At 36.4% G+C, this 17,471-nt stretch overlaps 2 protein-coding genes and 1 pseudogene across 2 annotated transcripts; 1 reads left to right on the forward strand and 2 right to left on the reverse strand.

Annotated features, from left to right (window-relative positions):
* Positions 1–216: 216 nt before the first annotated feature.
* Positions 217–2,650, reverse strand: LOC131651376 (uncharacterized). Its single transcript, XM_058921045.1, has 3 exons — positions 1,607–2,650; positions 1,228–1,472; positions 217–1,108 (listed from the first exon to the last, which is right to left on the reverse strand). The coding sequence occupies exons 1-3, from the start codon at positions 2,648–2,650 to the stop codon at positions 217–219; spliced, it is 2,181 nt and encodes a 726-aa protein (XP_058777028.1).
* A 168-nt stretch (positions 2,651–2,818) lies between these two features.
* LOC131651377 (uncharacterized) lies at positions 2,819–3,808 on the forward strand. Its single transcript, XM_058921046.1, has one exon. The coding sequence runs from the start codon at positions 2,819–2,821 to the stop codon at positions 3,806–3,808; it is 990 nt and encodes a 329-aa protein (XP_058777029.1).
* A 938-nt stretch (positions 3,809–4,746) lies between these two features.
* Positions 4,747–6,060, reverse strand: LOC131651378 (aspartic proteinase CDR1-like; annotated as a pseudogene).
* Between the last annotated feature and the right edge of the window lie 11,411 nt (positions 6,061–17,471).

Consider the following 17,471-nt stretch of genomic DNA (forward strand, 5'->3'; position numbering starts at 1 on the left):
GCAAAACCGAAAATGGGCCAGGATGAGATAAGTGTTTAAAGGATTTAAAAGAAAGGGCTATCATATTTTAACAGATATCAATGTTTGAAGTTCGAAAAAAATCTTAAGCACGAATGTTAAAAATTGATATTTTTTCAAACATTTTTTTTTTATAAGCAATGGAATACTATTAAACATTAATAGAGTACAAGGGGTACTCGCCCGGATACAAAATGTTTACCCTGACAATAAATCCAAAGGGTTTTGGCACCAAAAGTAAAAATTAGTTGGACCCTTTGCTTTCTCTCCTATTATCTGCCAATGCCAAGAAAATAACCGAATTTGCTCGAAAACCTCTGCAACCACTGCCTCCTCATTTTTTAATATAACTGCATTACGTCTACACCAAATTGCCCAAATAACTGCCAACCACAGCAATAACTTCTTCTTCGCCGGGACTCTCCTTCCAACCGAAGCGTAGAACAGCATCATATGATCAACAAGGGAGACTGCATGATAGAAAGCAATATCAGCCCATGCACATACCTGCTGCCATACAGCTCTTGCAAATGGACAGAGAACTAGAAGATGCAACACCGATTCCCCACCTCCATTGCAAAGCGCGCACTCGTTTGGAATACTATTAGACAACACACCCCTTTTATTCAATTGTTCCCTTGTAGCTATTCTGTCCCGAATACATTTCCAGCCAAACACTTGAATCTTTGAAGGGACCTGAGAATTCCAAATACACTTTACAGCTTCGAGTTCTGTCGGATTTAGGCAAGGCTGACTAACAATCCGTCTGAGCACATCATAACCACCTCCAACCGAGTACGATGCAGCCCCATTGGGAAACCAAATAAATTCATCTTTCTTCTCGGGATTTGGAGCAGCGAAAATCAGAATTGTGCGTAATTCCGCTAGCTGCTCTGCAGCCTCCTCAGCAAGATTATTTTCTGACACCCCAAAATCCCACGCCCAACTGGAGTTCACCACATGCCCCATGTCGTATACCGTTGCGTCTTTGTTTGCCACCACCTCGAACAGAGCTGGGAAAAGGCTGGAAAATGGAACTTCCCCAAACCATCTTGTTTTCCAAAACAAAGCTTTCCTGCCATTTCCAATCCTGCAAGAAATAGAATTTAAAAACCAATGCGAATCATTAGGCGCGAGCGAACCCACAGATCCCTCCACCATAGTGAAGATCTTCTGCTATTTTCCACATTAAGTCCCCCGAAGACACACTTCTCCAACTCCCCATATCTATGAACTAGTAAATTCCTCCATATTACATCCTCCTCCACAAGAAATCTCCACTTCCACTTGCATAGTAACGATTCATTAGCTGACAGCAAACATCTTACCCCTAAACCTCCCTCCAATTTGCTCTTACAAATTTCCTCCCATCCAACCCATGCTATTCCAGACCTATCCGCCCCAAAGCCCCAAAGAAAATCCCTCTGAATCTTAATCAACTCCTTTAGCACACCCTTTGGAATTTTAAAGAAGGATAGATAGAATATTGGTATTGAGTTCAGCACAGAGTTTATTAGAGTCACCCTCCCCCCATTGACAGAAACCTACTCTTCCACTGGCACAATCTTGTTTTCATTTTATTGATCACCGGCGCCCAAACAGCCATCGTACGATGCTTAGCCCCCACCGGAATACCTAAGAAATTAAAAGGAAAACATCCCCTATCACAACATAAAAACGCCGAGGCCTCTTGAAGAAAATCTTCCGACAAATGAACCCCGTACAAACTGCTTTTACCAAGGTTGACATACAGTCCCGAAACCAATTCAAAGCCCCTCAGCACAGCTTTGATCATTCTAAGATTGCTCCAAGATCCTTCCCCTAATACAACCATATCGTCTGCAAACTGAAGAAGATGATGTCTTGTTTCGTTATTAACTCTAAAACCCTGAAACAGTCCCAAACGCACTGCCTGATTCATCATTTTCGCTAACCCTTCTGCCACCAAGGTAAAAAGGAATGGAGACAAAGGGTCTCCTTGTCTAAGGCCCTTTCCCATTGAAAAATCAGATGTTGGACTTCCATTCACCAAGACAGATATAGAGCTGTGACAAATGCTAGCATTGATCCACTTAATCCATTTCTCCCCAAAACCGTTCCTCCTCATTACATAGTTTAGAAACTCCCACGAAACATTGTCATATGCCTTCGCAAAGTCAACCTTTAGGATGACACACTCCTGTCCCGATCTTGTCGCTAAATCAATAATCTCGTTTAGCACCAACGCCCCATCCTGAATCTGTCTGCCCGGAACAAACGCCGTCTGTGCGCTGGAAATAAGCACCCCGATACACTTTTTCAGCCTGTTTGCCAACACTTTAGCCAGAATTTTGTATAAACAAGTCACCAAGCTTATAGGACGGTATTCATTTAACCGCTGAGGGTTGTCAATCTTTGGTATTAAAGCCGTGAAAGACGCAGAGATCGCTTTTGGAAGGTTTGCTCTGCTATGAAACTCAGAAACGAAATCAAACACATCCTTCTCAATGATACCCCAACATTTCCTCAGAAAATTGAAGTTGAATCCATCTGGACCTGGACATTTTTCCCCATCACATTCCCACACAACACCTTTCACTTCCTCCATAGAAAAAGGAGCTTCCAACTGTTGGACGGCCGACGACGATAACATTGGAAAATCCAAACCTTCCAATCAGGGACGAGACAAACTAGACTCCACATATTTATCCTCAAAAAATCTTTGAACCTCCTGCTTCACACCTTCAACCGATTCAACCCTTCCCGTTGGAGAATTCACTCCCACCATTGTGTTCCTCCTCCTTCTACTCTTCAAAGAATTATGGAAAAACTTCGTGTTAGAATTCAGGAGAGCTTAAAGAAAGGGGCAGCAGATATATGCTTCTTGCAGGAAACAAAAATCCAGGACATGACTGAAGTTTTAGCTGGTTCATTCTGGGGAGGTAGCAATGTGGGATGGTCAGCAAAAAATTCTCAGGGCTTCTCAGGTGGCATTCTAGTGCTGTGGAACAAAGAGGTGGTAGATGTTATCTTCAGCTTTAAGGGTGAAGGGTTTCTGGGCATCTGTGCTATCTTTAAAGGTGTGATCTGTTATTTTGTTAGTGTGTATTCTTCCTGTCATATTGGCTTAAAGAGAAGGATGTGGGAGGAGTTATTGTCGCTTAGAAGGAGTTGGGTGGATGGTGAATGGTGTTTAGGCGGGGACTTTAACTCAATTCGCTGTGCTTCAGAAAGAATTGGAACGGGTTCGCATTTTAGGTCTCAGGAAGCTTCGGAATTCAATGATTTCATTGAGTTGATGGAGGTGGAGGATCTGCCCACAGGCGAAAGGATTTTTTCTTGGTGTCGGGGTGGAATGAAGGTGATGAGCAGAATAGATAGGTTTTTGTTGTCAGTAGGCTTCATAGAGTTGATCTCTGCTGAGTCTCAAGAAATTGGCGAAAAGGATATCTCAGACCATAGTCCAGTTTGGTTGAAATGCAACAAAACCAATTGGGGCCCAAAACCGTTTCGATCCCTAGACTATTGGCTGGATCATCCGCAATTGGTGAGTTTTGTGTCCGATGAATGGGGTAAAATGGAGGTTTCAGGTTCTTGTGCGTTCGTGATCAAGGAGAAGCTCAAAGTATTAAGGGAGAGGTTACGATGGTGGAACAAAACGGTGTTTGGGTGGGTTGATCTCAGCATTGATAAAGCGGTAACAGAGATAAATGGTTGTGATGACTTAGTGATGGAAGCGGTGGAACCGGTGAATGAGCAAATATTCAACGATAGAGCAAAGGCAAGTTCGGAATTTTTTCAAACATATTAAATACTCCTTACTGGCTCGTGTTAATATAGTAATTATTAGACAGTTGCTTGCTAAGATAGTAAAATAGGCAAAAGCTAATGATAACTTCTATTTAGTGTAGATTTTATTTTCAGCTCAATGCATTCTAGTAATATATCTTGTCTTTCTTACGCAAAAGATTAAGCCTTAAGTCGGAAATGATTAAAGTTACATGAGCCGCTGCTTCATAGTGGATGGAGGTAGGTGATTCCTGTATTGGTTGCATTGCATACTTGGTGTTAGGTTGGGTGTTGGCGAGATAAATGAATTTTCCATAAACCTTCCGTAATATTTTGAATTCGTTAAATGAAACAATAGTATGAATGATTTTTACTACTTAATAATAAATTTTAGAAAAAATATTTATTTTAGTCTCTTACAAAAATTACATAGCACAAATCAATTTTACAAAAAAAAATCTTGTCTTTATAAAATTAAATCGTCAATATTTTTTTAATTAATTTTTTTTTTACTTTTAAATCGTGACAAGACTGTCATATTTAAAATTGATAATATAATATAAAAAAAAAACTAAAATTTGTTCTTTAAAGAAATCTAAACATGACCTTTATACCACATCTTATACAATTATCACTAGACCAATATATATTGATAGATAATTGTCATGATTTGTAGAAATATTAAACAATTATGAATTTAAAAGAAAAAATACAAATATAAATTCTTTCAGGTTAATAACTTAATAATTTAGAATAAATATTTACTTATCTACTTATTTCAAATAATGCACAAATTTAAAAATAAAATTAATAAAATGTAAATCTCACATATCATTAATCAAATAGAAGTAAATTAATTAATATTTAATTAAATTACTATTAAACTAATTTATTATTAATTTATTTAAATTAATTAAATATTTTTAAAAATTACTTGATTATTTAATTTGGTGAAGGAAATCAGTATTTGGTGCAATCAGTAGGCTTAAAAGAGATTACATTTTCTTCTAGATCATAACCAATTAAATGGTTATGTTGTGCAAAATTTCCAAAAACGGCACCGTGAGACGGGGAAATAGCTAAACACATAATTCCTTCTTGATATTAAAAAAATGTGCTATTAGAATTTAATGTAACATCGGCACCACTAAAATGTGCCGTAATAGCTGGAAAATTATTTGGTTGTTGCCATGTAGTATTGTAACAAAGACCGAGTTCATGATTAGGTAACTCCACACGTTGTAGTTTAACCATTTCTACGACGGTTGATTCCAATTTAGCGTGAAAATCAAGTGGCAACGTCGTCATTGATGTGCCTGAGTCAATTAGCATGTTCTTGGTATAAGTTCCTTCAATCGTATATCCTTCAAATTCTATTCTTTTATTTCCTACACTAAATGCTTCCAATATCATGTAGTAACCTTCTTTGATTTTGATCATGGGTGTTGAAACAACTGTTTTACCGGAAACAATAGCAAAACTTCCAAAATTGAGTTTGTTAGAGAGCCTAGACTCACCGTCATAAAAAGGCATCAAACAATATGAGAATTTTCTACCAATCGAAGGGCCTAACTGTTGTATAAGCGATATTGGTCCATTTCCCATGCCAACTATACCAGAGCTTCGACCAGTAAATGAAACTGTATTGTTGTGTCCACATCCTACCACAATTTTACGAAATGCAACACTAAAGCCAAATGTGGAATCCAATGTTAAAGTCTCTGCACTAAGTTTCCCTCGTGAATTGCTCCCATCACCATAACTATATGTATACTCACAAAGATTTTTATTTTTGGAACAAGAGGGAACTACATCATTCGCCTCTATACATTTCTCAGAAGTACATCTAATGTTTTTGTAACTTAAAGATTTTGAAGGATTAAATATAAGAGAGGTTTGATTAAAACATACATAACAAGGTAGACACTGAAGTCAAATTAAGTCACTACCTGTATCCATAATACCATAAGTCTTAAAGGGTGGAGTACCAACTGAGTAACTCATGAAATATTCACCTGAATCTGGAGTTAAAGTTGGTATAGGTTCGTTTGTATTGAGTGAAAATTGTTTGTTCAAGTGATTGACACGATTGATTGAACGACGCACTATATTGTTAACTCTTTGAAATTTAGTTTCTGTTGGATTGTAAATGGGTGATTTTAAGGAATCACGATGAATAAGTTCAACACTAAACCCATTTTTTAAAGCATAAGAAAGATTAAAAAAATAGAAAAAACATAAAAAAATTAACGTCAAACATGATAATCTAAACATTGATATTAGATATTCGAGAGATTTTACTGTTAAAATTTAGGTTTCTGAATAATATTTAAATAAACTTTCTCTGATGTAACTATAAATATATATGACTAACCATCAATAAAAGATATGGTAGTTATTCTAAAAATTTGACCAAAATAAATTATTCAAGAGTTAGTTGTTAGGCTTGGGTGACGTTTTTAATCACATTTAATTCTCACTTATATTTGTAAGAGATTTTTATAAGAAATATTTTTTTTTCCCTTTAACTCTCATTTATTAATCTATATTTTTAGAGAATTGTTAGTTTTATATTTATTTGTATTAAAAAACTTAACTGAAATATTTCGTGAATGAAATTTCTAAAAGGCATATGTTTTTATCGCACTTAATATCTTATACTATTTTGTTAGAAATTTGATATAATAAATTTTTACATTATTTTATTTAGGGTAGGAAAATGGATCCCGCTTGTCAAACATTTTGTTTTGTTAATATTTTTTAGACTGAGCAGATTAAAATTTTAGGTTGATGTTCTCTAATGTGTTTAATTTTGCACGTTTTTACGGCCGTTGAAGTTAACATAAATTTTAAGATTTTTAGGCTTAAACGGTGTAGGATATGTGGGTTCGTCCCTCCCCCATCAATTTTTTTGGGTCAGACTAAAATTTTAGAACCGCGTATTAAACTATGTTTTCGTCTCATTATTTTTTGTAGGACGAATTTAAACGAGATATATATGCTTGTTTGTCATCCTTAATTTTACCATTTGTCATCCCTAATTTTAGTCATCAGGATGAAATATTTTTTTAGTTGCTTTATTTAGTGGTTAAGATGTTTTAATATCACTTTTTTCAAATTTTTCTTGGATCAAAAGGGGGAGATTGTTAGAATAATATTGAAAATCTATGTTCAAAATCCAGTTTTGATGATGACAAGCATATATTTTGTTAGTAAATTTTTTACTACTAATGCTTTCATTAAGTGTGCAGATATTATGCTATAAGCCTTATATGACAACATCAGAAAGAAAAGCACATCATCAGAAACAAAAGCACAACATCAGAAAGAAACTCAGACAAGCTTCAAGGAATTAAACAGAAATATCAAGATACATTAAGTCTCGTTACAACAAGAAGATCACGTGAATAGATGATCAGACGTTCTAGACATAACGCAAGAAGCCTACAATCAGTGACAGAAGATCAGAAGTCATCAGAGAAGCAAAGAAGATTAGAAGAACATCGTGAATTGCTCCAACAAAATCACATGCAACAAATCACGACACTCAATGTAAAGACAAAATTATGACATCTATTTTGGTAAAAAAAGATACCCCACCAATAAGCAACCATCTTGGAAGAAGCAAGTTGAAGAGGACACGCTACCAACACCAAAGATAAGATTCACCTCAGTAATTGTTATTTTCCAGATTCTGTCTACACCAAGCATTAACTACATGTCCAAACATGATTGATGATTTAAATGGCTAAGTTCCCAACGGTAATATACCATAACTCTATATAAAGAACAAAACCGCAGAAAGAAAATGATATGGTGCAAGAGTGTATGAGAGCAGGTGTGCAAGCATAAACAACATAAGAAAAATTTGTTGCACCAATAAGAGGCAACATACACGAAGTGTATGATGAGAAAACAAGTATGTTGAAATATACAGAATTAGCCTATGAAAAGAAAATCTTAAGTGAGAAATAGAAAAGTTTGCAAGTTATGTTGTATTCTCCATTGGAGTAATGAGAGATTGAAACACACTTAAGAAAGATCCGGAAATATTTGATCAGTCCTCATATTGCTCACAGTGAATGACTAGAGAAACTGAATTCACTGAGTTGCTGCTCGATGGTGTTTCATGTTTGTTTATGATCATTAAATGTGTTATCAGCTGTAACTAGCTTCAGGATCAGTATTCAAGAAGAAGATGAATATCTACGCACAAGAAGCAATCAACATGAGAGTTGTTGCTCCATATCTGCTTATGAAGAAGAAAAGAAGATGGTCTTACAAGAAGGAACCACTTTCAAAGAGCTGGAGCTCTAATCTCCTTATTCAGACAAGAAAAGACCAAATTGAAAGAAGCAATCAATACAAGAGTTGTTGTTCTTAATATGCTTTCAGAAGAAGAAAATCTCATCTAGAAGTTGAAGAAAAGCAAACTACACGAATATTTATTATGTCTTGTAATTATTTGTAAAACACATAGAGTTGTTGTTCGTATTGTGTTATATCTTAGGAAACTTCTGATAGATTGTTTAGGCACCGGAAGTGACTTCTAGTTAGTGTGTTGTAAACACATGTACTTAGAATAGGAGAAAATCTGCTTAATTAAGAAGCACACTTGTAATCTCTAGAAGAACAATTCTGAAAGAATTGTTGTGCCTTGAGTATCTTCTGATATGGATACTTGAGAAGTCCTCGAGATCAAATTAGACTCTTGGAGGGATCTAGGTCAATAAACGTTATATCTCATGGAGATCACTGAACGATTTATTGTCTAGGGTTAGTTACGAGCAGTTGGCTTGTGCAGGGTTAGTCACGAGCAGTTGGCTTGTGCAGGGTTACTAGGCTGATGAACGTTATATCTTGCTGAGATCACTGAATAGTTCATCATCTAGGGTTAGTCACTCGCGGGTAACTTGTGCAGGAAGTCAGTCACAACAGTTGGTTGTGCAGTTGTAATCAAATTTGGTTATAGTGGATTAAGTTCTCTATTGAGAGAGGAAAAATCATCTGAGGAGGGTGGACTGGAGGTAGCCTTATTGAGAAGGCGAATCAGGATAAAAATGAATGTGTCTTTTATCTTCTGCATCTTCATTTAAACTCAAAACATTTACACTGTTATCTTCTGAATTGTCCTTGACGTAGTCAGAAGTTCTGATGAAGTTAAGAAGTTAATTTGAACATGTATCTCATTGGTTATGTTCGATTTGTGTAGAATATAGAATTTTTTTGGTGTTAAAATTATGGAAAAAGTGGATTTTAGGGTCAAGAAATTGCAGCCCTATAAACCGAAAATTGCAGAAAAAAATTAGTTTTTAACAGTATGCATCGACTCAAAGATTCCCAAAACCCAGCATGAGTCGACTCATGGTCGACCAGAGTGAACCCGAGGGGGACAGTCTCAGCTATGCGTCGACCTAAGAAAAGCTTGCGTCGGCTCACATCATCCAACTTTTCGACAATTTTTGTAACGATCATAACTTTTTACTCGAGTGTCTGTTTATGGCGCCGTTCGAACCGTTAGAAAGCTAAGGAAATTCTCTATCTTATGATAACCAATTTCATATCAGTAGATATATATTTTAGGAATAGTAACCCAATATTTGTAATGATGATGTATGTGCTTTGATACGAAGTACCGTGTTGCATATATGATGTTTTATGATGATATAGATATTGTGTTAAGTATCGTTGCTCGGTAGTTGCATGAGAATGTTGTAGTATGTATGTCTCATACATTGCATAATAAATGAAGATGATTTTGTTGTGAAGGATGGACATTCCGAAGTTAGTCGTTGCCTTCGTTTAGCATTACGAAGTTAGCCAATTGGTCACATGTGGCATTTGTGAAAATTTTGGTACCACATGCATGATGTCGTGTCAATAGCATTGCATTGTACTTGATTTGGTTGATGATGTGATGATGAAATTGTATTATATAATTGAAGCCTGACTGTGATGAATAATAATGAGATTGTGGATGTTTTATAATAAATTTCGAAGTATGACTATAGACTGTTGAACTTAAAATATAACTTGATGTATCTGTCATATGCTTATACTTATGTCCTTTATTATATTTTCGTTGATATCTCACCCTTCTGTTTAAATGCTACCTCTACGTGGGTAACGTGCATGTGATCAACACTAGGCGATGTTAGACGTCGTGTTGAGTCGGTGTCATGCTCTGATATATAACACCGGGGATGGATGAACACCTAATTGTTTTTTGAGTTTTAAATTGTTGTTTGAATCGATATTCTTCCAAATCTCAACTAGCATCATCATAAATACACTGACATTCCTTCTATCTTCTCTATTATAAATATCGAGAATAAGGGAATTAAAACTATTAAAATTGTGAAGACGGGAATCAATCATAGATGACAAACCTGCTGCCCGTCAACATTGGAGAATGGAAGTGCAACCGAAAAACACATGTCAATCATCTTCATCCACGATACGGTAGTTTTGACAAATAATGGAACATTAGAAAAGATGTTGACGAAGTCTAGAGCCAGATGGGAGGCAGCCCGTACAAATTCTCCAAGGCAAATGTTTGGCCCTAGGTGAAGCTATGATATTTCAAAGGTTACTCCAATTCCATTCCTTCCTTCTATTCAAATGGTTTGCAGGAAATTTCCTCCACAATCGATTGTCTGACCTAGGGGTGTTCATTGGTTCGGGTAAATCTGAACCAAACCATAGTGTCTGGGTAGGACATTTTTTAGTTCGGGCAAGAACCAAACCAAATCAATAAAATCCAATGACAATTGGTTCAGGCATCGGATTTTCAATTTTCTACCCGGAAGCCCAATCCTAATCAACCATAATTAATTAACATAAAAATTCCTACCCAACATTCAACTTCGATAAGAAAAAAAGTAAAATGTCGTATGTGGACAATTTATACTATTTTAATTTGTTATTAGAAAATTATTAGTATAATGTGGTAATTGAGCATAGAGCTATGAAACACATTTATTATCATACTAACTCAAGCAACTAATTATAGATTTAAAAGTCTTAATGTTAGATATTTTTCTTGTTAGATATTTTTGAATCTATTAAGAAAATTTTGTTAGTCTAATATTTACAGCTGAGCACTATTAATACTATATTTTTTATATTATTATGAAAAATTAATTTCGGTAAATAATTTTTTTTTTCCAAATATTTTTTTATTTTTGTCTACTCAATCAATCCAACTCAAACCAACCTGTTGTTTCTCGGTTCAACTCGATTTGGCTTTATCGCAAAAATTTGTAAATTCAATCCAATCTAATCCATTTAATTTTAATCGGTTTGGATATCATATTCTCTCAAAGCCGAACCAAGCTGGTATGTGAACACCCCTAGCCTATATGGTTGGTGGTAAGCATATTTAACCCAAATAAAAATTATATGAAAACAAGATTTTAAAGGGTAATACTAATCTCGCCTATATGGTAGGGGTAAGTATATTTAACCCAAATAAAGATTATATAAAAATAAGATTTTGAATGATTTCGTTTTCCTTTTGAATTATTTCATTTTTAGGAGAATATTTTTTATTTACCATATAAGAAAACAAGATGTTCGATAAAATACAAAATTACCCTTTTTAAATTTGGTCCAATCAAATCTCCTCATTTGACTTCCAATAAAATAAAGTTTTCTCTTTTACAGGGTTAATTTTGAATTGGAAATGCAGCTCTTCCCTATTCAATGAGGGTGTATGTTTTGGACAAGGATTCTCTACCTTTATGGAGGGAAAGGTAGAGTAACTTTAGGCAAAAAAAATGAATAAGATAAATGAGATATGATATTAATTTTGGAGGGAAAAAGATGTGGAGAAAGTAAATTATGAGAGAGATAGAGAGAAAGTTAGAGAAAGGTAGAGAGTTGAAAGTTAGAGGATCCAATCCCGTATGTTTTTAATGCAACCTTTCTTCTTCTCTCAAAGTTCTGATGAATCTACTGCTTATCTTTTCTTACTTCTTCCGCCAAAACCGCACCACGAACACCTCTATCTACACATACCACAAGTCCATAATTTTCACCACAAAAAGTAACACTTTTTTGCAAGATCTTTCGTGTTCTTTTCTCTCTTTTAAATAAAAAGAATTTTTTTATCCAAAGTCAAACTTATTTTGAGTAAAGAATATAGGAGGCAAACCCTTTATTCTTGTTTTTGTTAGAACAAGATTTGTTCTGATCAATATTCTTAGTTTTGATGATAACAAGGATATGAATTTTGTGTAAGATAATGTGGTACTCTAATACACTGCAATTTCCCTTTCAGGAAATATATAAAGAGTATGCACAATTCAGCGCAAGAAGCACTGACTCAGAAGGTTCAGCATGCAACATCAGAACATGGTCTGGCAAGACATCAGAAGATGGTCAAAGCAGAATCAGAACATGGGTCTATGGAAGCATCAGAAGAACTTGAGTTCAGAAGCAGAAGCACTGAAGTTCTCATGGTATCACGCTCAGAAGCACTTCAAGGTCAGAAGACAAGAAGATGCTCTGCACCAAGCTGTTTGACTCTGATGATATTCAAACGTTGTATACACAAACATCAGATCAGAAGCAAGTACAAGATGGCAGGCTACGGTGACTGACAAAAGGAACGTTAGAAGCTATTAAAGGCAACGTCAGTAGACACAGCGTAAACAAGGCTCGAGGTAGTTGACAAAAGAGTGAAACATTAAATGGGATGCTGTACGGAATACGCAAAGCATTAAATGCTCCCAACGGTCATCTTCTCATGCGCCTATAAAATGAAGTTCTGATGAGAAGCAAAGTAGATCTCTTGCGCAAATTTACAGAAATGCTGTCAAATTCAAAAGCTCTCAAACTTCATCTTCAACCTCACTTATTGCTGTTGTAATACTATAGTGAGATTAAGCTATAAACTGTAAGAGAAATATCACAGTTGTGATTATCGCTTTTAAGAAGCACTTGTAATACTCTTAATTGATTATATTAATTTGTAAGGAACTAGAGTGATCAGGTTTGATCAGGAAACTCTAGGAAGTCTTAGCTTGTGTTTAAGCAGTTGTAACTAGAGTGATCACGTGGTGGTCAGGATACTCTAGAAAGTCTTAGCTTGTGTCTAAGCAGTTGTTCCTAGAGTGATCAGGTTGTGATCAGGATACTCTAGAAGACTTAGTCGTGGGTTAAGTGGAAAACCATTGTAATCTGTTGAGATTAGTGGATTAAATCCTCTGAAGGATAGAAAAACACTTAGAAAGGGGGGGTTTGAATAAGTGTAGCTTTAAAAACTTGACAGATAAAAATAAATTGCACAGTTATTTTTATCCTGGTTCGTTGTTAACTAAACTACTCCAGTCCACCCCCGCAGAGATGATTTACCTCAACTGAGGATTTAATCCACTAATCGCACGGATTACAATGGTTCTCCACTTAGTCAGCAACTAAGTCTTCCAGAGTCTTCTGATCACACACTGATCACTCCAGGAACAACTGCTTAGATACCCTCTAAGACTTTTCTAGAGTATTCTGATCCACACGATCACTCTAGTTACAACCTGCTTAGATAACCTCTAAGACTTCCTAGAGTATTATGATCCACACGATCACTCTAGTTCCTTACAACTTAATGTAATCAATTCTAAGAGTATTACAATTGCTTCTTAAAAGCTATAATCACAAACTGTGATATTTCTCTTAACGTTTAAGCTTAATCTCACTAATATATTACAACAGCAATGTAGTGAGCTTTGATGAAGATGAAGATTCTGAGCTTTGATTAGAACAGAGTTTCAGCAAGTTAATATGAGTTGTTTTGGTGCAGAATCGTTAGAATCATTAACCTTGCTTCTCATCAGAACTTCATATTTATAGGCGTTGGAGAAGATGACCGTTGAGTGCATTTAATGCTTTGCGTGTTCCGTACAGCATCGCATTTAATGTTATACGCTTTTGTCAACTACCTCGAGCCTTGTTCACGCTGTGTCTACTGACGTAGCCTATTATAGCTTTTAACGTTCCTTTTGTCAGTCAGCGTAGCTTGCCACTTGTACTTCCTTCTGATCTGATGTTTGTGAATACAACGTTTGAATATCATCAGAGTCAAACAGCTTGGTGCAAAGCATCTTCTGATCTTCTGACCTTGAAGTGCTTCTGAGCGTGATACCATCAGAACTTCAGTGCTTCTGATCTCATGTTCTTCTGATGCTTCCATAGACCCATGTTCTGATTCTGCTTCGACCATCTTCTGATGTCTTGCCAGATCATGTTCTGATGTTGCATGCTGAACCCTTTGAGACAAAGCTTCTGAGCGCTGAATTATGCGTACTCTTTATATATTTCCTGAAAAGGAAATTGCATTGGATTAGAGTACCATATTATCTTAAGCAAAATTCATATTATTGTTATCATCAAAACTAAGATAATTGATCAGAACAAATCTTGTTCTAACAATCTCCCCCTTTTTGATGATGACAAAAACATATATAAATGATATGAATTTGCGATCAGAAAGAGCAGACGGCAAAAGACAAATTACACAGCTATAGCATAAGCATATGAATATGTCTCCCCCTGAGATTAACAATCTCCCCCTGAGATAAATAATCTCCCCCTGAAATAAATACTCGAAGAACTTTAATAAAAAACTTCCCTGATTATTTCGGTAGAGACGATCATATAAGCTTCTGTCTTCAGAGAATTCATAGCTTCTGACTTCTGCTTCCATTGGACAGCTTCAGAACTAGAATTTCTTTAGATCCTTAGAACACTCACAGCTTCTGATTCCTGCTTCCATCTAGGACAGCTTCAGAACTTGAGTTTTCTGGATCTTTAGAACATTCACAGCTTCTGATTTCTGCTTCCCTCGGATAGCTTCAGAGCTTGAATTTCTACCAACCTCACTTCATGCTAGATTTGTATCAGAACATTGTTGAATGTACCAGAGCATCATCAGAGCATCTCTACATCCTGAAATGTTACAGAACAAAAACTAAACGACAAAAGTCAGCATGAACGAGTCAGAACATAAAATGTATATTAGAACACATGATATGTATCAGAGCCATATAGGCTAAAATAATGTATCAGAGCAAATAGAATTTTGTCAGAGCAAATAGACAAATATGGATCAAATTCTATTATCAGTGCTTCTGATTCATTCTTCTTTCTTGCTTCTGATTTCTGAAGCTTGATAGCACTCAGCTTGCTTCAGTTTCCATGAGTTTATTCTTTTTACAGAATAACACTTCTTATGGTTTTGCTTCTTGTGTTTGCTTTGCTTTGAAGATTCTCTTCACTTCTTTATACCTGCAAAACACTTAAACCATATAGAACTTGCAGTTCTTGTTAGTAAAAGCAACTGATTAAATCAAATCATTTATCACATATTTCTCCCCCTTTTTGTCATATCATCAAAAAAGCAAAAAAGATTCAGAGACAAACAAAATGAAACACACAGAGGAAGAAGATGATTTCATTGAAGTTCAAACATCAGGTACAGAAGTACATGAAGATAAGTAAGATCAGATGCACAAAGACAGATGCAACGAAAAGAAAGAAACAACACAGACTCAATCTAAGATGGCCCTAGCCTTGACAAGATCTTGGCCAGCATCTCTTGAACCTCATTGTTGTGTCCTTCTTGCCTCACCATGAAAGCTCTATACTCATCATTGAGTGAGCTTTGCTCATCCTGTCTCCTCTGAATTTCTTCTAGAGTCCTTGCAAGACGAGAAGATTCATCAGAAGAAGCTTCTACGCTTTCAACCACAGGAATAGCAACTTGATCTATAGCTTCCATGGACAGATCATTTGCAGGGATGTCCTCAACAGGATCTGATTCAGCAACATGATCTTCAGCATCTGCTTCTTGCATAGAAGCATCTCCATATTCTGCAGCAGGAATTTCCGAGTCTCCATTCTCAAGTGCCTGAAGAATGGCAGCTAGATTCCTGGGAGCAGAAGGACCTTCAACTTCTGGTGGGTCAACAACTTCTGGAATGACCAAGCTTGGGTCTTTCTCAGAAGGGTTTTCCCTCAGAAAGTCAAATAGGGTCTTGAAATCTCCGAGCAGAACAGGATAATCAGGAATAAAGAAAACGATATCCCTGCATGGATTTGCTTCCATTTCAGCAGCCAGTCTTAATTGTTCCATCTCATCCAAGAAGGGCTTCTCTTCCAACAGATGTCTTCCTTTGAGACTAGCAAACCAGAAGTCTTCATAATTCCTCAGAATTCCACGAGGCCGTGGGGCAGCAGCTACACAGGCTTCCTGAAGTTCTAAAAACAGAGCATCTGATTCTCTGCGAAGGATCCTCCAGAAGTTCCGCATAGCAACATCATTCAATCCAGAACTTTCAGCAATTCTGAGAGTATCAAAGATACTTCTGAGATTCCTCTTTATGTTTTCAAAAGCTACACCAATAGGGTATACAGGGTGAAATTTTATTTGGGTTTTTGAAAAGGCAGGGTTGGAAGTGAAGTACGGATGAGGTTCTCTATCCAACCTATAAGAAGATTCTGCTTCAGTATCAGAATCTAACACTACCACTTCAGCTTCAGGACGAGGCTTGGGAGTGTAGTTGCAATCACGGAGCAGCTGCTCATGTGATGCAGAGGTTGGAAGAGGAGAATCACAAAGATTGTTTTGAGAGGTGGAGGGAGTATGTTCAAGGGTGGCATTGAGAGAAGGTTGAGATGGAAAGAGAGTTTGAAGGGGTGGTATATCCAGAACAGGATTTATGGTAGGTGGAGAGGAAGGAATGGTTATAGGAGAAGATGGAGGTGTAAGAACATGGACAAGGACAGGTGATTCTGATGTGGCTTTTTCTGGTTCAGGTGTAGGGACAACCTCTATTGGTGCAACTTCTGAACGAACAGCAGGAACAGAATCAGGTTCAGAAATGCATATACCTTTGGAACCTCTCAGAAAAGCTTTGGCCACATCCTCAGTCTTCTTCTGCTTCTTACTCTTCGGCTCTTCAATAATCTTTGCTTTGCCGCTAGCGATTTCTTTCCTTCTGACATATGCCAGAACTTCTGGTTGATTCTCAGCCTCTTGAGAGACATTTTCTTCATCAGACACTTGAAGAATCATCTTCCTTTTTCTTGTTTTCTTCTTCTCAACAGCTTCTTTCCCTTTCTTCTCAAACTCATCAGAGACAGACTTAGCAACCTTTGCAATGACCTCTTTAGAAACATCTTGTTTCTTAGAGACAGCAGAAGGATAATCATGCTTTCTTTTAGTCCTTTCTTCCTTCTTCCTATTTATTTTCATTGGAGCACCCTTCTCTTGATTTTTGAGATATTTATTTTCTTCTTGTGATAACAGATACCTAGTTTTGACTACAGGTACCTCACTGTTGAAGAAGGTTTCAAACTCAGCAAGAACAGGTGCTCTTCTGATTCTTGTATCAGTAAGAGGTTGAGGAGTCTTACTGATAGTCTTAATTACTTTCATCTTCTTCAAAGTGAATGCATTCAGACAAGCCCCAGATGTGACAGCAAGGTCTTTCACAATACCTTCAGATTCCAAACTTTCAACAATCTTTGAATGCACCAAAAGATTTGAAATAATCCTTCCAAAAGGAATGATTGTTCCACCTTTTTCTCTGAAAGCATTTCTGGAATCCTTTACTGCTTTCCATAAGTGGTTGAAGATGATGTAGATTGCATCAACCTTCTTTCCAGTGGCAATGCAATAAAGAATA

This window comes from Vicia villosa, linkage group LG2 (assembly GCF_029867415.1).
Source record: "Vicia villosa cultivar HV-30 ecotype Madison, WI linkage group LG2, Vvil1.0, whole genome shotgun sequence".
Lineage (NCBI taxonomy): Eukaryota > Viridiplantae > Streptophyta > Magnoliopsida > Fabales > Fabaceae > Vicia > Vicia villosa.

Coding starts and splice junctions, on each gene's coding strand:
- LOC131651376 (XM_058921045.1), bottom strand. CDS start 2,650: ATGTTATCGTCGTCGGCCGTCCAACAGTTGGAAGCTCCTTTTTCTATG. Junction 1,473..1,606: donor CGATGGCTGTTTGGGCGCCG/GTGATCAATAAA, acceptor AAAATTCCAAAG/GGTGTGCTAAAGGAGTTGAT. Junction 1,109..1,227: donor AGATATGGGGAGTTGGAGAA/GTGTGTCTTCGG, acceptor TATTTCTTGCAG/GATTGGAAATGGCAGGAAAG.
- LOC131651377 (XM_058921046.1), top strand. CDS start 2,819: ATGGAAAAACTTCGTGTTAGAATTCAGGAGAGCTTAAAGAAAGGGGCA.